This window comes from Lissotriton helveticus, chromosome 5_1 (assembly GCF_964261635.1).
Source record: "Lissotriton helveticus chromosome 5_1, aLisHel1.1, whole genome shotgun sequence".
In the NCBI taxonomy this organism is placed as follows: domain Eukaryota; kingdom Metazoa; phylum Chordata; class Amphibia; order Caudata; family Salamandridae; genus Lissotriton; species Lissotriton helveticus.
In genome coordinates this window covers 289953977-289979205 of record NC_136065.1, presented here as the reverse complement: position 1 = coordinate 289979205, position 25229 = coordinate 289953977, and the positions used below count along the sequence as shown (strand labels likewise).

The following is a 25229-nucleotide window of genomic DNA, read 5'->3' as shown; positions in this document are numbered from 1 at the left end:
TTGAATACGTTGTAGCCGCGCCATCTCAGCTTTATTAAGGCCAAGAAAGAGGACATTGGCATAGTCCAGACGAGCCAGGATGGTGGACACCCTATCAGTTGGCGCGTATGGTGGTCAAAAAAGCCAAGGATAGGATGAAGGCTCCTCAACAGGCCCACACAGGTGGCAGCCAGTTTCTTAGTGTGGGTCTGGAAGTTAAGAGATGCGTCCACCCAGACACCAAGGTTTTTTACCACGGTTTTGGGAGGGGGGATAGGGCCCAGTGCGGACGGCCACCAGTGATCAGTCCAGTAGTCAGGGTTTTTACCCAAAAGCAACACCTCTGTTTTGCCAGCGTTCAGCTGGAGGCAGTTGTGTGACATCCAGCGAGCAACTGCCTCTAGCCCGTTCTTAAATCTCGCCGCTGAGATCGAGGGGCCCTCAGTCAGGGAGATGACAAGCTGGGTGTCGTCGGCGTACGACACTAGTGTCAGGTCCCATTCTTTTGCTATTTCGGCAAGAGGCTGGACATAAAGATTGAATAGGGACGGGCTAAGCGCCGATCCCTGGGGGACGCCTTGCTCTATGGGGTGAGGCTGGGATGTGAACGGGGGGGCAGAGACCCGGAAAGATCTATCTGTTAGGAATGATCGGAACCATTCTAGAGCAAGGTCTTTGATACCTATGGCTTCGAGACGTTTTAGTAGGATGGAGTGGGAGACCGTATCAAAGGCTGCGCTGAGGTCGAGTAAAATCAGCGCAGCACTTTGACCGGCGTCCAGGATGTTCCATAAGTTTTCGATAGTGGTCAGCAGGGCGGATTCGGTGCTGAATCCTGGCCTGAAGCCATTTTGTGATGGGTCTAGAGTTTGATGTTGCGTCATGTAATTGGCTAGAACCTTGTTCACATGGGCTTCTGCCAATTTAGAGGCCCATGGAAGCAATGAAATTGGTCTGAAATTTCCTGGTTGTGATGGGTCTAAGGTGGGTTTTTTATAATCGGAGAGACCCAGGCCTGCTTCCAACATGTGGGGACCACTGCTGAGGAGAATGATAGGTTAAGTAGGGTAGTCAGAGGAGGGAGGAAGAACTCAAGAGATTCTAGGAATTTGGCGGGTCTCATGGCATCTGTGGGCGAGCCAGATTTAACTTTGGTGCACAGTTTGGCAAGTTCGTCAGATGTTAAACAGGGGATGAGAGACAAACTGGGACTGTCTGGCGAGGGCTCACGTGTTTTGGAGGTGTCCGGGGGGTTCTGGGGGAAGGAGGTGTAGATTTTCTTTACTTTTTCCGTAAAGAAGGTGGCAAGTTCATCGCATTGTTGTGCGGAGGTTATGCCCGGGGTAGGATTAGAACTATCTTTAAGTTTTTGAACAAGTTCAAAAATAGTTTTTGAGGGATTCTCACTGGAGCTAATTGCTTCCGCATAGAAGGAAGCACGGGTGGTGCGCACCGCCTTGTGGTATGACCTCAATTTTAGCAGGTAGACAGCTTTATCGGTGTCCCTATATTCTTTCCTCCACTGGCGTTCAGCCCTTTTGCAGTCTTTCCGCATGGTTAGAAGATTTTCATTGTACCATGGATTAGATAGCGTGTTACGGGTTTTAGTCCATTTTGCTGGTATTAGGGAGTCTAGTCCTAGGTTAATCCAATTTTGAAAGGCCGCGTAGGCGGAGTTAATGTCTCCGTCTGAGAGGTTAAGGTGGAGGTTACCTAGTATACTAGTAAGGTCACTAGGTGCCAGTTCATGCCATGGCCTCTTGTATCGGGAACTGGAGGTGTTTTTCACAATCGAGTCTCTGATCTTCAGGGAGAATTTGATAAGGGAGTGGTCAGTCCACCCCATGGGTTTAGGGGGGGCAGCCGAGACAGCTGAGAGGTTGGAAAACACAGGGTCCAGTAAGTGCCCGGCAGAATGAGTAGGAGTATGGATGAGTGAGTTTAGCTGAAGGGCTGTAAGGTCTGCCTGAAGGTTCTTAATGGTATGGTCAGTCAGGGAGTCGAAATGTAAGTTAAGGTCTCCCAGGATGGTAAAATTGGGAGAGGATATCACTAGAGTGTGAGCGACATCTAGGAATTCCTCAATGAACCTGGTAGTAGGGCCAGGGGGCCGGTAGATATATAGTCCAGAGAGGGTGAACTGGGGACTAGTGGAGATTTTAAACCTTGCGCTTTCACAGCCCCAAATGGCTTCCTTTTCAAAAGTGCAGTTGTAAATCGATTTGTAGACAACAGCTATCCCTCCCCCCTGGAGTCTCTATTGATGGTCTTTATGGAGAAGCCCTCGGGCAGCGAGAGATTTAGGATGCTGTTTTGATCATCATGGAGCCAGGTTTCGCAGATAAACATGATGTCAGGATGTTCCTCTGTTATGAGGGTGAACACCTCGGCGTGGTGTTTCACAAGGGATCTAACATTAAGTTGGAGGATGGTAAGGGTGTATTGCTTATAAGCCGTGGTATTGTGGCTAGCTAGCCCGGGTGGGGGTGTCAAAAAACAACACGACTTGCAGTACAGACCTGTTTGTCCAAAGCAGCCTTCAAGTTTGTTGCATCTTGAGTCTGGTTTAAGTGCGAGGAGGGATTTTCTATCGTACTGCAGTTTGGGTGGTACGAGTTGAGCAGGGGGACTGGCGAGAGGCGATGGTCTGGCGATGACGGGCGCAGACGGGCTTGCCTTAGGCGCGCCTTCGGTGCGCAAACGGCGCTCCCGCTGCGCTCGTCCGCTGCGCTTGCGTGGGAAGCACATTTAGGGAGAGGAGGGGTGGGCGTGGCCTATCAGGTGGGCGTGGCCTCGCGGCTGGCGATGGCGGCAGATGACAACAAACTCCACGAAGCAGCGCTAGAGTCCGCTGAAAGTGGAATACTTTAATGACAAGCAGCCCAGCACAGAGCTCAGGGCAGGAAACAAAGTTTTAAAATATGTCAAACACAAAATAACAGTTTTAAAACATTAGCGCGCATTTCCTCCGGCTTTCCGCCTCAGAGGTAAGGTCATAGAGAGCGCACTCGTAAATCTGCGCGTTCTTATAGGCGGGAGGGGTGGGCGTGGCCTATCAGGTGGGCGTGGCCTCGTGGCTGGCGATGGCGGCAGATGACAACAAACTCCACGAAGCAGCGCTAGAGTCCGCTGAAAGTGGAATACTTTAATGACAAGCAGCCCAGCACAGAGCTCAGGGCAGGAAACAAAGTTTTAAAATATGTCAAACACAAAATAACAGTTTTAAAACATTAGCGCGTATTTCCTCCGGCTTTCCGCCTCAGAGGTAAGGTCATAGAGAGCGCACTCGTAAATCTGCGCGTTCTTATAGGCGGGAGGGGTGGGCGTGGCCTATCAGGTGGGCGTGGCCTCGCGGCTGGCGATGGCGGCAGATGACAACAAACTCCACGAAGCAGCGCTAGAGTCCGTTGAAAGTGGAATACTTTAATGACAAGCAGCCCAGCACAGAGCTCAGGGCAGGAAACAAAGTTTTAAAATATGTCAAACACAAAATAACAGTTTTAAAACATTAGCGCGTATTTCCTCCGGCTTTCCGCCTCAGAGGTAAGGTCATAGAGAGCGCACTCGTAAATCTGCGCGTTCTTATAGGCGGGAGGGGTGGGCGTGGCCTATCAGGTGGGCGTGGCCTCGCGGCTGGCGATGGCGGCAGATGACAACAAACTCCACGAAGCAGCGCTAGAGTCCGCTGAAAGTGGAATACTTTATTGACAAGCAGCCCAGCACAGAGCTCAGGGCAGGAAACAAAGTTTTAAAATATGTCAAACACAAAATAACAGTTTTAAAACATTAGCGCGTATTTCCTCCGGCTTTCCGCCTCAGAGGTAAGGTCATAGATAAACTCTGATTATGATATTCATTGTTAATTACTTGATTTTGCATACTGAGATTGTTAGGTCACCAGTGAGTGTTGCTGTTGGTTGTTGTTCATTTATGTGTGACTCTCACTATTTTTCTGTTGTCAGTCAAGATGTCATAACTTAGTGTTACCTCTGCCAAATGGCAGCATTGAAGTACATTCCAGATCTCATTTCTATTAGTATTTTTATTCTATATTGGTTGTCCATATATTGAGGGCATTACTGGACTCTTATCACACATCTAGATAATTAATCGCAGTGGGGACCCCTGTCTTCATTGTCTATATTGTGTATCTCGCTAAGTGCCCATATATTGTTTGCCCCATTGACTACCTTAATTTGTTGTAATTCCTGTCATATATGCTATTCCCTTGATGTGTGATGTTCTATTACTCTATTGTATAGTCTTTATTTCTATCCCTAAATCCTTTATGGTAGGGACTTTCACTCTGTGTATCTCTGGCTAAGTGCCTTATGTGTTACATCCCCACCTATCTATTTTATTACTCCATGCCATAAATGCTAGAAACTTGATATGTGGCATCCCAACCCAGTTTACCTCACAATTTCATATTTGTTATTGTCACTGAGTGCGTTGGTTTGTAATCTTGTGTTTACCACTGACTGGCTTAGTATGTCTCCCTCCCTACGTTTGCCATATTTGGGCAATAAATTCTAGCTCATCGAATCAGCCTCAGTCTTTCTAAGAAAGGAGATTACAAATGAATATACATTTCTTCATCCCCATTAAGGCCCTGAGGGCTCTTCGTTTTGAATGTAATCATGAGCTGTGACTCCAAACGTCTCAGTTTTAGAGTTCTATTGCCTCCTCTCTCAGCTCCCAGGACCGTGGCTATTCCAAAGTAGTTCATGTTAACCAGTTTTTACTAACATTTGTTACCATGTGTTTGGCAATCGCATAATTCATATCTTTATTTTGTACGGCTCTTATATGTTCTAGAATTCGTTTTTTCAGTGCGCAAGTCATGCACCCGTTATATCTATTTCTACAGAAGAGAAGCACTCAATCATATATACTACATATACTGAATCACAAGTTATTCTTTCATGGATGATAAATGTTTTGCCTCTTAGATCTTGGAGCTCCTTCATATTTCGGCCAATTCTGCATGGTTTGCATTTTATCACACTTCACGAATCCTACTTGTTGTTTCTGCAGCCAATTACCAGATTTTTTCATGGTGAAGTGACTCCACTGAGAACCCACCAAGTCACTCTTGCTACTTGAGGCAACGTAAAATAAAATCTAAATTGCAGTTGAAAATGAAATGGCTTTATCAATGCTATTCCAAGCTTTCTTTAGGCAAGATTTCACTGGCGTGCGCCGGGCAGCATCAGCTTTTGGCTGTTTTTACGTGCCACCTTTTCTTAAAGTTTCTTGTATGGATTAATCACAAGGACTTAACGTACCTGAAAATTGGCAATCTATATAAAGATGTTCCAAATATGGTATCCCAGAATATATCTTGCCCAGGGTCCTTAAGAGTGCTCTGTCCCGAGGAACCCCTTTCCTTAAACATTAAGGTTCTCTTTACACACAGTATGGATATTTACACCCAGCCGTATACCCAAGGTGGACGGTTGCATTCAATATGCAGGGGGCAGAGGTGATTAGCAGAGGCCACATTTGCATGAACTCTAGGCTTCCTTTAATGTCTGCGTGTCCCAGTAATTGAAGTATTTCCATGCTTTCTTTCAAACCCATAGGAGAGACACAGTAATACTCCAAACTAATCAAGGAAAGGATAATTTAGCATGTTAATGTCAGTCTTTGAATATTTGTTGAAAGTCAATTTTATGCAATCTTTTCTGTAATGACGGCAAGCAGGGAAAGTAATAATAATGGCATGTTAGTTGTCAAGCTTTCAAGCTGTCTACATACTCGATAGCGCTGACATAGCATTGAAAAAGTGGGAGTTTTTAACACATTGTACGATTTAAGCATTCCGGACCAAGCCTCAGAAGGGTTAATACAGGCCAGCACTTTGATGCTTTAAGTCTGGGTGGTGTACACGTGGGTGAACACAGAAACCCACTGTTGTGTGGGATAATCAAGGGCACCTACACCACTCTCAGGGAGGGTGCTGAAGAGACCTGCTGCCTAGAGATGAACCTCATTTGATCATAGCTAGGCATGTAAATGGTCCACTTATCTCTTTTCCCCACATCCTGGGAGAACAGGATTCCGTTCTACATCCCTGTCCACTCCAAATCTTACTGTTTGTAATGGATTTTGCTAGGGAGGAATATTGACTTCTTTTATAGAAGTTAGAGTTACTGTAAAAGGAAGAAAATAGCTACTACAGGTCAGTTTTCCCACACTGGATCATCAAAAGAGTCAGTTGCTTCGAATACTTTTCTGCTGTTGGGATGCATCTGTGAGAGCTAGAAAATATTGTAAGCATAAAAATTATGGAAGGGTGCCCTTTTATGAATAGTGTTTTTCCAGGTAAGTAACTTTTCCTTAGACACTTATTACTTTAGCAATGAGCCTGTCTCACCTATCCTATTAGGGTCTGTTAGCGAAAATGTTCCTGGTCATGCTTTCAAACTTACGGTTGCATTGTGGCATGGGCTTATTCCAGGAACCGTCCTTTTGGCACTCCGCTGTGAATGATGACAGGATATTGTCTCCCTGTATGAGCGAAATATACATTAAAGCTCAGTATTTTTTATTTCTTACTTTTTGAGCATGAACATATCTATATAAATATATCGAGATTATATCTATATCTATAAAAAGATATACAGCTATAGATATCTCATTTGACCTACTATTCATAAATACAATAATTACATCAAAAGGAAAACAACACAAGGATAATAAATACCTCACACGTATTATGACTCATGCTGATTTCATCAACATTTATTGGTCAGCAACTACTAGAGTGTTCAGAAATAGATGGTCTATTTTAAATCTCATGATATTTGACATACAAGACTATAAATGAGTAATTACACTAAAAAAGCTCTTGAATTGCATCATTGTGGTCTATCCAGTGATTTTGGCCGCTCACATTCAGCTCCTGCAGCACACTGGAGGATCGCACTTAGCACTTTTGTTTGCCGCTCAAAGAACAGCTTGCCTCCCCACACAGACAGCCCCCTCTGGTGTGAGCGCGTTCTGCAATCGGCAGAACCGACACCGCTCCCAGCCGGAGGACGTGTGGGTTGAGGGCATTGGGGGCTCAAGGACTAGGCTAACGACCGGGGGACTGCGAGGACCAGCATTCCCTACCTAGCGCAGCTGGTGCCTCTTCCCCCGGCGGCCACGCCCACCGCCTACGGAGGATAACCTTTCGCGACACCCGCTTCGCGGTTGCCGCTCACATTCAGCTCCTGCAGCGCACTGGAGGATCGCACTTAGCACTTTTGTTTGCCGCTCAAAGAACAGCTTGCCTCCCCACACAGACAGCCCCCGCTGGTGTGAGCGCGTTCTGCAATCGGCAGAACCGACACCGCTCCCAGCCGGAGGACGTGTGGGTTGAGGGCATTGGGGGCTCAAGGACTAGGCTAACGACCGGGGGACTGCGAGGACCAGCATTCCCTACCTAGCGCAGCTGATGCCTCTTCCCCCGGCGGCCACGCCCATCGCCTACGGAGGATAACCTTTCGCGACACCCGCTTCGCGGGTGCCGCTCACATTCAGCTCCTGCAGCGCACTGGAGGATCGCACTTAGCACTTTTGTTTGCCACTCAAAGAACAGCTTGCCTCCCCACACAGACAGCCCCCGCTGGTGTGAGCGCGTGCTGCAATCGGCAGAACCGACACCGCTCCCAGCCGGAGGACGTGTGGGTTGAGGGCATTGGGGGCTCAAGGACTAGGCTAACGACCGGGGGACTGCGAGGACCAGCATTCCCTACCTAGCGCAGCTGGTGCCTCTTCCCCCGGCGGCCACGCCCACCGCCTACGGAGGATAACCTTTCGCGACACCCGCTTCGCGGGTGCCGCTCACATTCAGCTCCTGCAGTGCACTGGAGGATCGCACTTAGCACTTTTGTTTGCCGCTCAAAGAACAGCTTGCCTCCCCACACAGACAGCCCCCGCTGGTGTGAGCGCGTTCTGCAATCGGCAGAACCGACACCGCTCCCAGCCGGAGGATGTGTGGGTTGAGGGCATTGGGGGCTCAAGGACTAGGCTAACGACCGGGGGACTGCGAGGACCAGCATTCCCTACCTAGCGCAGCTGGTGCCTCTTCCCCCGGCGGCCACGCCCACCGCCTACACGTACATAATCGACGAGATCCCCGCCGCGACGCGGGACGCGTGCGGGACGGAGCTCGGGGCGAAGACCGGGCAAAGAGCGGGCCGTTTGAGGCCGTTCGAGTACGGTAGAGTCCGGTCCGGCCTATTCTCCTTGTTACCCTCTTACTTTGCTGTTGAAAATACACCCTTTGTCACCGGCTTCTGGTAAGCATACGGCATAATGTCTACACAAGAGTATAAAAGTAGGGCAGCAAAGGGGAAACTGAAAAATGGAACTCTTGATGACTTTCTCTCCAGAACAAACACTGCTATAGATCTAGAGATCAGCAAGATGCAGAAAAGGGTTTCCATCGAACTCGATGCTGCTAGAAGGCTTTCCCAGGAACTGACTACTGCTAAGAAATCCTTGTTGGGGCATTTTTTCCCATGCTAAAACACCGGATCGCACTTCACGACCAGTATCGATTCTAACACAGGCAGTGGTTCACTGCCCACCAGCCTCACCTCCTATAGCCCCGGTAGCAAATGCAGGGCCCCCATGCCCAGCAACCCCCAGTCTTAACATACCTCCGGGCAGGGTGGGAGGGGAAGAAGGGCCTCTATTATCGTCAATACCAACTGTCGATCCTAAAGTCATGAGTGCGAGCATTTCCCCAAACCTGATCAAGGGTTCCAACCAGAAACGGAAGCGTAAGACCACAACTGCCTATTCTAGGAAAAAGGCTAAGGTAGCGAAGACACAGTTACCCTCCCTAGTATTTGCCCAGCCATCTCTTCCACCCTTTCCCGCAGAAAATAGTTGCCCTTTAGCACTAGAATCTAGTCCAGTGAAGTTGAGGGGGGAGCACGAGAACCTGACAATGGAAAGTGAGAATGGAGGGGCACCACTCTGTATGATTCAAGGAAAGGATGTGGAATTCCTAACGATTGTGTGGGAAACGTAAAAAAAACTCCTTACTCCGCTGGAACTCAGACTGTCTCGAATAGAAACTCAGCTTCTCGAGACTGAAAAAAGTATTTTAAATCTGGCCACCCTGACCCTATCTGGTAATAAACCAATTACTTCACCAGCTGTGAGTCACACTCCAACAGTAGCTGCTGTCACTTCACCATCCTCTCAGGTGATCAAACCCATCCCTAAACCCCGGCAAAAGGTCCCTGTAAGTACCTTCAGTAATAAAGTAGCGGGATGTGCAAACCAGCTCCTGGTACCTTCTGCACCAGCCCCTAAAGTGCAGGCAGCCCCGAGGCCTAAAAACCGCGACACCTACAATGCTATCCCACAGAGAGATAGATTTATTAAAAATCACTATAGGGGTTATGCTGATCTCCCCCCTGATGTAAGACCCTAGGTAGCAGTCCTCACGGGGGTGCCAGAAATCCCATATCAACAGCAGGAGGACTTTGGGTCATTAAAAAATAAGGTCATCCACTGGCTTAATGTGAACAGGCCATTGCCTAATCACCTTAGAAGTAAAATCCTTATGGTGCGACGGGTTCCCTGGATAGGGACCTCGCACAAATCCATCTCAGGTGATTGTGTAATTGTCTCATTTGAAGATCCCAAAACTGCACACTCTATCCACTCATGGAGCGGCCATGGTGCCTATTCACCCATAGCAACCAGACCACTAACCTACTTTTATCCACCGCGTTCCCATTCCCACATGGGGGCAAACCAGAATTGGAACGCGATCCCGGAACGAAATTTTATGCAGGGCGGGCTATCCAATCACTGGCAAGATAAATATGGAGGGTGGATTGGGGCTCCTACCTACAATAGATTTGGATGCCTCGAGGACGTGGATTGACTTCACTACTGGGTTTTTGACGCATCCCCCTTGGCAGATTTACATTACTCTCTAGCTTATCCCCCACCTTGTTCTCCTTCACCAATATCAGAAAGGGTAAATGAAACATTGGCACTATCTCCATATCCCCCAGGAGAATGTATTCAAACCACAGGGGAAACCAAATATACAGAGAAGCAGGTTGCTGACTATCTTTTTGTGGACACATCCACTGATCACAAAAAAGAAGAAGTTGAGTTTATCATCCCATGCCCAGCTGATACGCCATATGCTATTTGTCCACTGGTTTCAGAGGGCTTGTTCTCCCCTAACTATTGCCAGGGCAAGATAAGTAGGCGCCCATTGTCCTCTAATTCTATCGAGGAGGGCGGGGCACCAAGTACACTTTCGATACTGTCCTGGAATGTGGCCGGGTTGGGTAACAAACTTGATTCACCAGAGTGGGTGGAATTTGTTGAGGAATATGACATATGTTTATTCCAAGAAACGTGGGCTAGAGAACAACACTCCCATACAGGGTTCGCTATCTTTGAGATCATAGCAAAATGGGGCGAGAGGGGCCGACCGTCCGGTGGTTTGTCAATCTGGGTAAGTTCCCACCTTGGATGCAAGGCAAGAAACATGGTAACAAACTCACCGGACCTCCAGTGTGTTGTCCTGGAGTGGGCGTCCGGTGATAGAGTAGCATTAGTAAATGTATACTCTAGACCGGTTGGCGTTGCGGGCACTTCAGGAACAATCGAGGAGCTGGCTGTGTTTCTTGACCGTGCGACCCTCTGCCCATCACTTATAATGGGGGGGGACTTTAACATCCAGTATGAGCCCCTCCCGGATCATCTGGATGGTGTGTTTAATGAAGAAGATGAACTCTGGGAGATACCCACCTTGTCGGGTCCGCCGGTAAAATCATGGTCGCCCCTAGCCACTCAAATAATGTCCCTCACTTTATCCCACTCATTAAGGGCTTGTAATGGGCGGTTTAAAGGTGATATCCCACCCCAGCATACCTTCAACAGACCAGGGCACGAATCACGGATCGATTACCTCCTGGTCCGGACTAAGGACTGGAATAAAGTCAGGGACTTTACTATACTTAGAAGGACTGACAGTGACCACAATGTACTCTCACTGAGGTTCGCTGCACAGGGTATGCCAACTTCAAACACAGACAAAAACTCTGTGCTCCCGGAGGGTCTTGTTGCATCTAGTAGCAGACGCAGGATTAGATGGGCTACACTAGTGCAGAACCCAATAAATACTCAGAGGCTATACGAGGTAGTGGTCCCTGCCCTTGAAAAAGTAAGGGATTTCTTCCTTCAGTCACCAACTCCCGTTGCTGGGGGATATCCATTCTGAGCTTTGCACCAATCTGGCAGAAGTAATGAACCCGGTGGTCGGGATGAAAAAGGGAAAGAAAAAGAGAGCCACATGGTTCAATGCTTCTTGTAGAAGTGCAAAGGCTGCCCTCTTAGAGTCCCTAAAAAATCGGGATACCCCTAGTAAGATAAGGTCCAAGAAGACGGCCTACAAGCTTAACACCCGTAATGCCAAAAGAGAATGGGACCAGCACAACTGGTCGGAAATGACGGCTGCCTTGGCATTTCATGATGCCCGCAAATTCTGGCAGATCGTCAAGCATGGTTCAGCTGAACCTATAGCCGCAGTAGATGCTAATATTGCTGCCACAGTATGGGAAGACCACTTTAAATCCTTGTACAGTGTGCCCGATCCGGGCCAATTAGGGAACCCACTTGATTCACTAACGCCTCAATCTTTAGAAAGTGTGGCCAAGATGGATGGGTTCACCTTGGGAGAACTTAATAGGGCAATCCTTGAACTCGCGCCTGAAAAGGCGCCTGGTCTGGATAAACTCCCAGGCGACCTCTATAAGCAGGAGGTCAAGATCTGGGCCCCCTACCTGAGGGAGCTGTTCAATGCAATCTTGAACGGCATGGCGATCCCCCCGACTTGGCTGGGGGCAGAGATAGTCCCTATATTTAAGAAGGGTTCGCCTCTGCTCCCAGCCAATTACAGGCCAATAAGCCTGATAGATGTTTCCCAGAAACTCTTCACTAAGCTATTATTGGATCGTTTATCGGAATGGATGTCGGATCACGATATTCAGAGTCCATTCCAGGCGGGATTTAGAAAGAAGATCTCCACTATAGACCAGGTCTTTCGGCTTGCCCTCATATACTGGAAAACGGTACAGCTGGAGGGTGGCAGCCTCTATACTGTATTCGTGGACCTGAGGGCGGCCTTCGACCTGGTCCCCCGCAGAAAACTCTGGGAGGTGCTGACCAAACTGGGGGTCCCCGGGGGTTTGCTGGAGATGATTATTCGTCTCCATACCGCCAACTTTCTCCAGGTGAGGTGTGGCAAGGAGGGGGCGTTGTCAAACCGATTCCCCGTTGACGGGGGGGTTAGGCAGGGTTGTGTGCTTGCGCCAACCCTATTTTGCCTCTACGTCAACGGGGTAATCGCCCACCTCGGCGGGGTTGCCAATTCGGACGCCCCAAAGTTGGCAGGCAGCAGGGTACCGGCGATAATGTTCGCCGACGACACCCTGTTGCTCTCAAAATCCCCAATGGGGATACAGCGTGTCCTAAATGGCTTTGTGGAATTCTGTGGGGAACATGGCCTAGAAGTTAACACCGTAAATACCAAATTTATGGTCTTTAATGCCCCACAAAGGCTATGAACCGCCCCTACCATCGGCCAGACAGGACTAGAAAGGGTGCGTACTTTTGAGTATCTTGAGCTCCTACTAAATGAGAATATGACCTGGTGCACACACCAACAGAAAGCACTACTTAAACTGGCCCAGTACTCGGGAGGGGTCATGAGGCTCATGGGAAATAACAGGTCATCTATTAAACCTGTCGGCCCACCACTCCAGATTTACAAGGCACAGGCAAGGGGGGCCGCCATGTATGGGTGTGAGCTGTGGGGGAACGTATCTTCTACAGAATTGATGAAAGAGGAGAACAAGTTCATAAGGAAGGTGGTACGACTTCCGCCTAGCACGCCTCTTGTCCCACTGAGGTTAGATCTAGGGCTGCGACCTCTAAGTGAAGAACTGGCATTGCGTCCCCTCGTTTACTGGCATAGGCTGTGGGCAGTTCCAGAACTGAGCAGTTATAGGCAGGGTCTGCAGGAAGTTTTAGCCATGCCTAATGCTGGGAAAATTAAGTGGCTTAAATTTATTAGAACCGAGTTGGAGGGACTGGGCCTATCGACACTCTGGTCTGATCCTCTATCTGCATGTCCACTAATTTCCAAAAAGAGACTGGCAAAGGCATACCACGACAGTAAATTAGCGGCACTCTGTCGTCAGGAAACTCTGGGTACACATACGGAGTTATTTTTACCTATTAAGGACAGCTACAGATTTGAACCAGCCTTGGATAAAATATATCCTCCACTTCTCAGGAAATTATATTTACAATGGAGGTACGGGACTCTTCCTATCAGAGCTCTAACTAGCAAGTGGAGTAAATCACCATCCAGCCTATGCCCGCTTGCGGAGTGGTCAATGAATCAGAACTCCACATAGTCTTTTTTTGTCCAGCTTACCACGCTTCCCGTAAGAAATGGATCATCCCCATATGTAGGAGCCTGGGGTTCGCGGAGTGTCTGGCCGCGTTTAGAGTTCTCAAATCAGATCTGACTGATCACATTGTCTTTGCTGTTGCTAAGTACTTAGGAGCAATGTGGTACTTGAGAAGTCAATACCTTAAGGCTGGTCACTGATTATTGATTGACTGTAGAACAAAACCAGAAACTCTGTACAAAGGAAATTTTAAGTACCCGGATGGATTGTGATTTTATTATTCTATTGTTTTAATACTTTCGAAATGAACTATGTATATCTTTTATGGTGATATAATTACCGAAATAAAGATTTATGATGATGATTTTCTGAATTGGTGGCCAGGTTGGTCAATAACTATCTTGAGCTGTGCTAGTACGTTATTTGGCAGTATATCTAGAGGCACAACCCCATCTTCATATTTTGATTGGATTTGAGTCATGTGTGATATCACAAATATTTTTACATCCCCTATAAAACCAGTGGCACCTTTAATTTAATCTGATGGGATATGGATAGGGATGACAGGCTCCAGGCGTGCAACAACCATTGGGCTCACGGGGCTTAAGCCCCCCCGTCGTGTGTGTCAGCCCGGGCTGACACAGCTTTGCGGGTTGCCGACCATCTAACTGCAGCCGCACCCGAGTACTTACCAGGTCTTTAAAAGACCATTTACTTGTAAATTAGGCTTTTGTTGTGTTTTCACCCCTTCTTTCAGTCACTCTGTCTATGGTTGGTAGAATTAGCCCCCCCCAAAATATTTTTCAGCCCCCCCAAATTTGGCTCTAGTTGCCCGCCTGACAGGCTCCTTGAGCCCATCGGATTCCAGCCGGAAGTACTGGCCGTTTATCTTTCGACCACCTGCATTGTAATGCGGCAGCCAGAACTGAAACCTACGATGCGACTCTCGTGGTGTAATGAGGCCCTTAATGTTTATTTCTCAGTTGTTTACACTATGTATATGTGATTAGTAAACTTTGTATACATGGGATTGTAGAGTACAGCAGTGGGAAGCAGGTAGGCAGTGGGAAAGGCAGAAGGGCTGGAAGGATGGTTTGCCTTCCTATCTTAAATGGAGGCTTCAGATCCAGGGATCATTAGAAGTTGCATGGGCGGTATTAAGTGAAGTGAGTTGGAGGCAGAAGAGGGAGTGGGCTGGATTTTTCTCTTATATAGGCACTTCAAATTCATGCATCATCTATGGTGTTTAAGGAGGCGAGGCGGAGCAGAGATGAAAGTGGGTTTGAGTCTTTTCCATGTCCTGAGCTTTTTGCTGAGAGGGATTTGGTGGAGAGAGTAACGGCACCACGCTTAATATGCATGCTTGCTATTAACCTTTTTTCAATTAATTTAGTAAAGAGGAAATTACAAATAACAATGTTGTCAAATAGTGAGGAAATGTATGCAGTAATTTCAAATAACTAATAATAATTAAGAAATTTGTTATTTGACTACTAGTATCTATAACAAACAAAAATTGAATACTTCGAAGAAACCATGCCTAAGGGATTAGTAGTAGGGAACTGCGAGAATCCGCTGTAATCGCTTACTAGAAAAAATACTTTTTTTCTAGAGAACCCTCACCCACCAGGGTGACCCCTAGGTGGCATGTTTCATCATTGGGGTTCATCCCAATCCTCTACGGATTGAGGTGTGCTGCAACTTCGTGATTACGCAGGCGCACTTACTGGTGTAGACCAGGTGAACTAAAGGGGAGTGGAAAAAGGATAGTTAAACATACCGAACTAGTGGGCCAAAATTTTATTTCCACCCCTATTTGGAAAGGTTAAAATCAGGGATTATTACTGGAAAATTAGTCCATAATGAGTCTGGTTGTCTCAGTAATGGATAGCCAACATGTTTCGAGCAGTTCCTCTATTGGCTCTTCTTCGGAACGCCACAGGGACCAGCCTTGTGTGTACCACTCCCAACCAATCATTTAATAAGGACACACGTGTGCACACTTAATTCGCATGCACTATATATTCATACGGTTTGTTAATGAAAAATCCTGTTTTTAGGAAACGCTATGCTCTAGCGTCATCGTCGAACCAGTGTAGAGATGCCTGTATTCAAACTTTCATCCAAGCCACCTCGGACCAATGTACCTACTACTTCCTCTTGGGACCGCATATTTCGGTCTCGTTTTTCGGTAATAACCCCTGATTTCAACCTTATCAACTAGGGTCAGGAATAAAATAGTGGCCCACTAGTTAGGTATTTTTAACTACCCTTCTTCCACTCCCCTTAGGTTTCCTACTACTAATTCCTTGGGCAGGTTCTCTTCGAAGTATTCGATTTTTGTTTGTTATATATCAGTAAGGAGGATAAACCTAGCCTCTACCTCTACCTCCCCCTTTTTAGGGCTCGCCTGCTGATGCGCTTCAGCGCATAGCTGGCGAAGCTCTATAGGGGCTTATCCAGTGTTTATCCACTGGCGATTCCACTGGCGATTCCTTCAAGTGCATGTGCTTTTTAGGTCATTGCGCTTGCGCAAGCCCTAAAAAGCGCGTGCACAATGCCACCAGCCGCCTGCCTGCCTGCCTCGCATTACCACATCAAAGGCAGCCCTCCGAGCGCATTTCTCACCCCCTAATTATTCACGGCCGGCCGGCAGGCACATCAAAGGCTGCTGCTGCCGTGACTCGCATTTCTCCTCCCTCCTCCCCTATCACTGCCCAGGCCGGCCGTACTTTCTCTTTACAAGGGCCCCCATTCCTGAATCACTTGAAATCTCTCCACATTATTTGCATTTTGTTAATTAAAAAAATTAACTTCAACACAGCGTTGCACATTTTTCTCGACTTCGGAAGGATGAGTCCCAATCTCATTTGTACAAAGTGTTGTAATGGGATTATTGGAGAGTTAGAGAAACGTGCTCACAAGTTACATTTTTATGCATATCATCTGAGTAAATAAACAATAGCATGGTGCCGTTTGCGTCCTTGACTTGATCTGGTTTTTATTTTTATTTTGCTATTATTCTCACAAAGGCTAAGAAGGTCTGCCTACTTTAGTATTAAGTGCTATACGTCGCATAAGCAACAGCTAACCATTCACTCACCCACGCAACGCCACTCACCCATGCAACGCCACTCACCCACGCAACGCCACTCACCCACGCAACGCCACTCACCCACGCAACGCCACTCACCCACGCAACGCCACTCACCCACGCAACACCACTCACACACGCAACGCCACTCACACACGCAACGCCACTCACACACGCAACGCCACTCACACACGCAACGCCACACACACACGCAACGCCACACACACATGCAACGCCACACACACATGCAACGCCACACACACATGCAACGCCACTCACACATGCAACGCCACTCACACATGCAACGCCACTCACACATGCAACGCCACTCACACATGCAACGCCACTCAACCACGCAACGCCACTCACCCACGCAACGCCACTCACCCACGCAACGCCACTCACCCACGCAACGCCACTCAGCCACGCAACGCCACTCACCCACGCAACGCCACTCACCCACGCAACGCCACTCAGCCACGCAACGCCGCTCATCCACGCAACGCCGCTCATCCACGCAACGCCGCTCATCCACGCAACGCCGCTCACCCACGCAACGCCGCTCACCCACGCAACGCCACTCACCCACGCAACGCCACTCACCCACGCAACGCCACTCACCCACGCAACGCCACTCATCCACGCAACGCCACTCATCCACGCAACGCCACTCATCCATATGCAAAACGAAAAATGTCAAACTCTTCTATTGCGAGACCTATTGCATTTTCAATGCTTGTTTTGCTTGTTACTAGTAACTATATAAAATTCAAGAATGGGGGGCGTGGCTTGGCACGTCAAGATGGCGGTCGCACTCTAGGAGTGCTCCGGACCCCTCAGTCATCCTCACCACGATCCACCGCCATCAGCCCAGCAACGGTCCTCTCCTCTTCTGCCGTGGCCTGTGCCTTGACCTGCGCTGCCCGGCGAGGTGTCCGATGCCTTCTTGTCTCCATGCAGAGGCAATTTCTCCACTTTGGACTCTGGCGTGCCTCCTCCTAAGATGGCGGTGACTATCCCCCGAGGCCTCCAGCACACTGGCACCTATTGACAGTGTGTGGCCTGGCTGGGGTCGAGAGCCCTTGTGATCTGCCCGGGCTCCTCTGCTGATCCCCCGCTGCCGTGGAGGCGGAGTGGATTGGTGCGCGGCCCAGGAGGAATCCCTCTTTGAGGCCCAGGAATGTCCTGCGAAATTTCATAAGATATGGGGAAAATGGCAAAACCTACTGTTTTGAGTTAAGTGATTGTTTTTTCTCCTATATCGTTATATTGCTTATCAAATGGGGTGGCTTGCTCGAAGGCTTTAAATCATGGCTGGGATCCTTGTTGTCTGCTGGAGATGGACTTTGATTTACTATGCAATCACATGCTATCCTTTGTGTTTTTCAAATGCAAATAAATGTGATTATCGAAAATAAAATTCAAGGTTAACCTGAAACACATGGTTTAGCAGTAATAACTGAGGGCCTGATTTAGATTTCGGCGGATGAGTTACTCCATCACAACGGTGACGGACATCCCGTCCACTGAAATAGAAATCCCTTGGATATTATGGGATTTATATTTTGGCGGATGGGATATCTGCCACTGTTGTGGCAGAGTAACCCATCCGCTGAAATCTAAATCAGGCCCTTAGTCACAATTTTGGTAACAACTGCATGAATTATAAGGCTGAAGATAAGAATTTTGGGCAAAGAGGTGAGGAGGTTTGGAAAGTGGATGTGGACCTGGGCAGTTTTAAGAGTTTAGGAGAGTTGTTTTAAGGAACATGTTGGGTGGGTGACTGTAGATGTTTGCAGAAGGGGTGTCCTTGCACCGACATATCCCCTTCTGACCAGAGCAGTGGTGTATGTTGTTAACACAATATTGTCTAAAACATATTGTGATGAAAAGAATATTGTAGGACAGACTATTTCAGGTAGCAACAGCTTTTTAAAGTTTGTGATATTGTTTTATACTGTTGTATATAATTCGATTTTTTTATTATTTTATGATGTTTTATTAGTTTGTGGGTCACACATTATTAATATTTTCTTGTTAATTATTTGTATTTGTTCAACCTTTTATTGGAAATTGATTAATTACTAAAATGATTTACTTGATAAATTAATTACTTAATATTTCAATTTGTTTTACATTTTAAAATAATAATTTGATTATTAATTATGTAAATTATTTAACTGTTTGAATTAATTGATTTAGTACATTTTAATGTATTCTGGTTTCATCTTTTTAAATATTCGTGATTTCTGTTGTAATGTTCCTATATATTGTGATTTACTCATTTTTAGTATTATTTTTAGCTGTTTTTTAGAGGTTGGTGGGATAGTAGGGGAGCAGAATGGGAAGTGTTTTTATTAGGTAAATATTTGTAATTATTTATAATGGTTTATTAATTATATTTTTAAAGTAATTGTTTAAGTAAACTTTATATTTGGTTGTTTGCAAAACAAATTGCAATAATTTATTTTTAAAATATTTTTCATTTAATATTGGTAATTATGTTTGTTTGCTTTTTTAGATTTTAATAACTGTTTTAAATTTTGGTGAGTTTTTGTGGTGTTGGGTTCGTACGGAAGGATGAAGGATTTATTTTCTTATTGGTTAATTAGTTAAATATATTATTAATTTTGTACATTATGTGTTATAATATTTTATATGTAGTTTATATATTTTGGTTCATTTGATTATAATTTGCAATGTATTTATATATATTTATAATTTTGCATGTGGTATTTTCAAATGCCATGTTTATATTTATATTGTGTATAGCTTTGTATATGTTGTCTTTAGTTTTTGAGTATTTTAATTAATATGCTCTAATATAAATATTTTATGTTGTGATTCTATTTTTTAGTATTTTACAATAATTTTTATATATTTTCTAACAGTTTCCCTACTTTTGCTCAGGTTGAGTGGAAATACTAAGGGGTCCATTAGGATGGCGGGCGGACTTTGTCTGCCCGCCACCCTAACGGAGATCAGGACTGCCCGCCATAAGGGCGGGGGTCCCGTTGGGGGTATTAGGATGTGCCCGCCACAGTGGCGGGCACATCCTATATGTTTTACAAATGTAAAACATAAGTTGGCGCATTCACACATGCAAAGCGGCAGGCACCGCGCGGTGCCTGTCGCTTTGCATATGTAAATGTGGGGGGGTACCATAGGTACCCCCCCATGTGCCCCCCCGACAGTGGCGGCAACCTGGGGGCCCTGCAGGGGGCCCCCGCAGCAATCTCCCCCTGCCTTTCCGTGGCGGCATTGCCGCCGCGGAAAGGCCCACACATTTTGCCATCGTAATATGGCTGGCGGTGTCCATTTGACACCGCCAACATATTAATCTATTACCGCTGCGGTCGCCTTGTGACTGCGGCGGTAAAGCGGCGGACGGTCTTTCCGTCCGCCGCTGTCCCCTCCGCCTAATCTGGCGGAGGGGAAAACGAGAGTGGTTGTCGGGCGGATTGCCTCCGCCGGGGTGGCGGTGGCAATCCGCCCGATATCCTAATGGACCCCTATGTCTGACTCTGCCAAAATTCAAAACTTTCTCAACTGTTGCTTAGGTTGGGGTGGGAATAGTATATTTGACCCCTCCAAATTCCCACACATTCCCCACTGTTGCTTAGGTTGGCATGGGAATATTAAATCTGATTAGTCGAAAGTCTAACATTTCCCTACTGCTGTTCGGGTTGGATTCAGAATATCAAATATGACCCCTCCAAAGTCCACAACTTTCCCTAGTGTTGCTTAGGTTGGCGTGGGAATATTAAATCTGACCCCTGTAAAATTTAACATTTCCCTGCTATTGCTCAGGCTGGAGTTGGAAGGGTAAATCTGACTCCTCCAAAGTCTTGAAGGTTTGCTAATGTTGCAGGAGGGAGGGATTGTTAGTGGCATTTATAAGGCCATGCATCAACGTTAAAACTGCCTGGATGAAATGTAGAAGTTCTAGTGGATAGGATTCAGGAGTAAGTATGACCTAAATAAAGAGGCGTTTGGTGTGGGATGGCACTGTTGCATTTGGAGGAGTAGGGTGGATTAGAGTAGTATAAAGAAATGACCAAAAAAGATAACATTTGAGTGCTAGGTCTAGGACCCTATACAAGATGCTTAACATACTCAATATCTAACTCAGATTTGGCATCATAATTCCCTGTGGACTGAAAAGTTATGCTGAAATTTAGACTGCTCAATATGTGCTAAAATGAGTACGATGAACATTTCAGCCCATGATAGCACTTGCTTCTGTTAGGGCCTGTGCTTGCTTGTCACTTTCTCTGTATGTTTCCTCTTCAAAACAGAGTGCCAAGAATAATACAGTGTTCAAAGAGGATGTAAAAGCATTCTCCTACGTATTTCTGTTATTTTTGTGGTTTGTCACAGCAAAATCATTTGATACCATTAAATTGTTATTTGCACTGATATGTTTTTGCACCTTTTATCATTTAAAGGGTTTTAATGACCCCATCAGAATGTTAACGTATTGTTCTATCCACGCCCTTATAATATTGAACATGTCTGCTCTAATCATCATCAATACAGCACCTTTTCATTCTGTGTATAGCATTTCTAGCACAATACCCTCTGAAACGAAGAAAAAGTAAACATAAATACATTTTATGATGAGCATTTTGCGATTCTACAAGTATACTGTTTTTACCTCGCAAGATTTAAACTCCCTATGGCGTCCAGTGTTCTGAACAAAGGAGACTTTATTATTTTGTTTATTGTGACCGGTGAAGGCACAACAGAACGAAGTGTGAAGGGAGAGGTGTGATAAGTGGGTGGTAATAAACGTGCAGCCTGTTGGGGGGTGTCAATGGCAGAGGCTGTTAAGGATTTTAATCTCGTACTTGGCCAAAGAGTAAGTGCACTTTTTATTGTTAGAATATAATGCACCAAGTACTTTTAGCACCATCGTTGTTCTTGATTGGATGGTTCGCCTCCTTCCCAATGCCATCACGACTTTCTTTTATAATTTCACTTCTTACATTCAAGTTAGCAGCCCAATATCTTTAGGCTATATAGGTGGGTGAACTCAGTAAGTAAGCATAAGAGAGAGAGAGAGAGAGAGAGAGAGAGAGAGAGAGAGAGAGAGAGAGAGAGAGAGAGAGTGTGTGTGTGTGTGTGTGTGTGTGCGGGTGTGTGTGGGTGTGTGTGGGTGTGTGTGTGTGTGTGCGTGTGTGTGTGTGTGTGTGTGTATTGTGTATGATGTGTTCTATAATAAGAAATGCTTTCCATTATCTTTAGTTCAGTGATATTGAAATTTATTTGGATCTATTTTATTGTATTTATTATAGAACTTTTATCCAAAGTGCTTGACAAATTAATGGAGAGGGATGATACCAATCATAAAAAGTATGATAAAATCAGCTTACTATTATATAATCAAAGGTGCTTAGTTGGTGGGGAGCGAGGTTTGAAAAGATGGCTGAAAACATATATGGCCCGGGCCATAATCCTTCAATATCCTGGTTACAAGGGGGCATCGAAAGACACCGACTAACCACTAGATTATACAGATGATTACACCAATGATAGCGCACGCCACCAGCCCACCTCCTCATTGTTGCTCAGAGCTGCAGGCGAGCACTCCTGGGCTGACGCTAGTGATGGGTGGTCTCCCCAAGATGGCGTGTGTGAAATCTTGTGCCACTCCGGCCAAGTGGAGCTGAAGAGCAGAGGCCGGGCACAGCCTGATTCACAACATGGCCAGCCGGTCACTTAGCAGACCTGCGCTACCCCAACTGACAGAAGAGAGGTTGCAGCAGACAGTGACTGACAGCCCAAGGCGTGGAGCAGCGGACATTGATCGGACCAATGCTGATGGTGGGCATTTAGCTCCTGCTCCTTCTCATGATCCTCGCGGACCAGAGACACTGGTAAGGGGCCGTTGTCCTGGGCACCCGGGGGTCCAATACGGCCACAGAGACCGCGAAGCAGTGAGCCCGACATGGACGGCCAGGCCCCACTGCGGCATAGATCTTTGGCAAAGGGGACTCAGGCCATGGAGGCCTGGAAGTGGTGGTGAATGGCAGGAGTGAGCTGCCACATAGTGCTTGGTCTATACATTCATTCATGGCTTAAAAGCTGTGACTAGTGCGGTGATGGTGGAGGGAACAAGCAGCAAAAAGAGCTAGGTTTGGTGGATGCACTCTTGGAATGCTGTGAGAAGGAGGGGGCGCCCTACTTATGGAGCACAGATCGTGGATGCCCAGGTAGACCAGGCAAAGGGCTGTGGGCCAACTGGGAGCAGTGATTGAGGATCACAGGGAGATCCTCAGGTGCTTGTGGGCACTCTCCTCCATTTTTCCTACTTACCTGTAGGGCAAGCTGTGACCATGGGTAAATCAAAAGCTACACAGCAGACCAGAATTGGTCAGTACACGCGGTACGCACAAGGCAAACATGCCTTGGGGGGAAAGCGGAACCCAACAAGGCAATACCCAACCACCGGATGCCACGGGATCATAGAAACTGGCCGCTATAGGGCAACTTTACCTATGTTGTTAAGTGTGTTGGACAAGTTTACGGACACCACCGGTTTGTATGTGAACAGAGACAAGACGGTGGTGTTTGTGCTGGGCACTCTGGTTGGGATTGACCTAAACAGGTTACCATATATTGATCAGCAATGCACATTGGATCAATTCAGATATCTTGGGGTGCAGATCACACATCTGCTGCAGCAGCAACATGACCGCAATATGGGTACGCTGCTACAGGGGTTGCACAAGTCTATTGATTTCTGTAAAACATTCCAACTTTTCCTTGCTGAACGCATTGAGCTTGCAAGGCAGGTTTTGAAGCCATGTTGCTTCTATCACTTGCAAAATGCAATATATGTACTCCCCCCAGTCCACATTAAAGAGCTAGACACACTTCTGACCTTCTGGTCATGGGCAGGTAAAAGATCCAAGGTAAAATTAGTGTGCATAAACCGGATCCTGGTGAAGGAGGCCTTGGGCTCCCAGATCTGGAATCTTATATGTTGACGGCGCAGGTGCTGCATGCCGCACTGTGGTGTGTGTTACACAGAGCACAACTGGGAAAAGTGATTTCCGAGGAGCTGCTGGGAGGTGGCTCCCTAACCACCTCATTCACAAGAAGCCAAGTAACTCCCCAGCATTGTCTGTTCATAATTAAGCACGTTACCATAGCGTGGCGAACTATAATCAGGAGAATACTGAAGCGTCTCAAGGTCCCTGGAAATATGGTGGCTGCACCATTTCAAAATATATGTAATGATACGTCACTGGCACGATGGAAAGGTGGCGGTTGTACTACACTTGGTGACCTGTTTCCTAAGCAATGGAGAGGGGGTGCTCCCGGATTCCATGAATGAAGCATTTATTGTCCTAATACCGAATCAGGGGAAGGACCCCCTAGAGGCAATTTCATATCGCCTCTTTCCATGCTGAATGTGGCTTTAAATATACTAAGTCATACCCTGGCAGCTAGGTTGCTTCTGCATCTCCCTTAGTTGGTCCATACGGACCAATTGGGCTTTATACCAAACCGAAATATGCTGCGGAACCTTTGCCGCCTGATGCACGTAATGCATGCTCTGGTGTAAGAAGAGGACCAGTATGCTTTGGCCTTTTTGGACATAGAGCAAGCTTTTGATGTGGTGCAGTGGGACTATATTTGGCAGGTCTTGGATAGATGGGGCAGGGGTATAATTATTTTTGCTGGATGCAGCTTCTATATGGTTGCCCAAGGGCGAGAGTATGGACAGGCAGATATGTTTCCACTAAAATCCTTCTGCAGAGGGGCACAAGACAGGGATACCCGAGTTCCTATTAATAGTTGATTGGCGGCGGAGCCTCTGGCATGTCGCCTTCAGCAGAAGCTACATTTATGGGGTATACATGTTGGCAACTCAGATCATGTAGCGCCATTATACGAAGATGGCGCTATAATATATTTGTACAAACCCGATATATCCGGTCCCATATTACTCAACGTAATGCGTGAATTCTGGGAATTCTCAGAACTCCGAGTTAACAGAGAAAAGTGGGCCCTCTTTCCCCTGGAACAACTACGGGACATATCACTGCCCCGGTTGCCGGAAGTTGGGATTCCGTGGCAGGTAGATAGTGTTAAATATTTTGGTTTAGGGGGCGTGGCCAAGCGGGCTAAAATGGCGGTCGCACATTAAGTGTGCTCCTGGACCAATCCGCTATCCGCCTGCAATCTGCCCATCCTGGTCGCCATCCAGCCCTGTAACTCGGCGCCCTGCTCTTTTGCCACTTACCTGCGTGTGGTCCTGCTTGGGGAACTCCGGGCACCGGTGCATGCTGTTGTTCGCCTGACGGTTTGGTCGAAGTGTGAGGTAAAATGGCGGCTGCTTCCACTCGTCGATAGCTGCCTGTCACCGGGGATTGAGCCGCCTGGGCTCTGACTACATTTGCTGGCCCGGGTTGAGACGTCCTTGGGGAGCCGCTGACTTTAGAGGGGCTGCGGCGGTTTGGAGGCCGCTTGCCTCGTCCTTGTGTCCTGCCCGCTCGGGCTCTGGCTGCTTCGGAACCCCCTGCTGCTGTGACTGGGGCCGCGGGCGTGAGGCTGTCTTCCGACCTCCGCCCACGGCTGATATGCTGGACATTGCGGCCTTGAGGTTGTCTGCCCCCCGCCTGCCCCTCAATGCTGGGTGGAGGTCTGATTCGTCCGCGGTGCCGGTCCACGGGAGCGGACGTGCCTGCGGTGAG

General features: G+C 47.1%; 1 protein-coding gene across 2 annotated transcripts in view; it reads right to left on the bottom strand.

Moving 5' to 3' along the window:
• MASP2 (MBL associated serine protease 2) overlaps positions 1–25229 on the bottom strand; it is a 252671-nt gene that overhangs the window by 75902 nt on the left and 151540 nt on the right. For both annotated transcript variants that reach the window (XM_078642238.1, XM_078642239.1), the window contains exon 8: positions 6414–6492. In XM_078642238.1, the coding sequence (XP_078498364.1) occupies positions 6414–6492 (79 nt within the window). The remainder of the gene's footprint in view (positions 1–6413; positions 6493–25229) is intronic.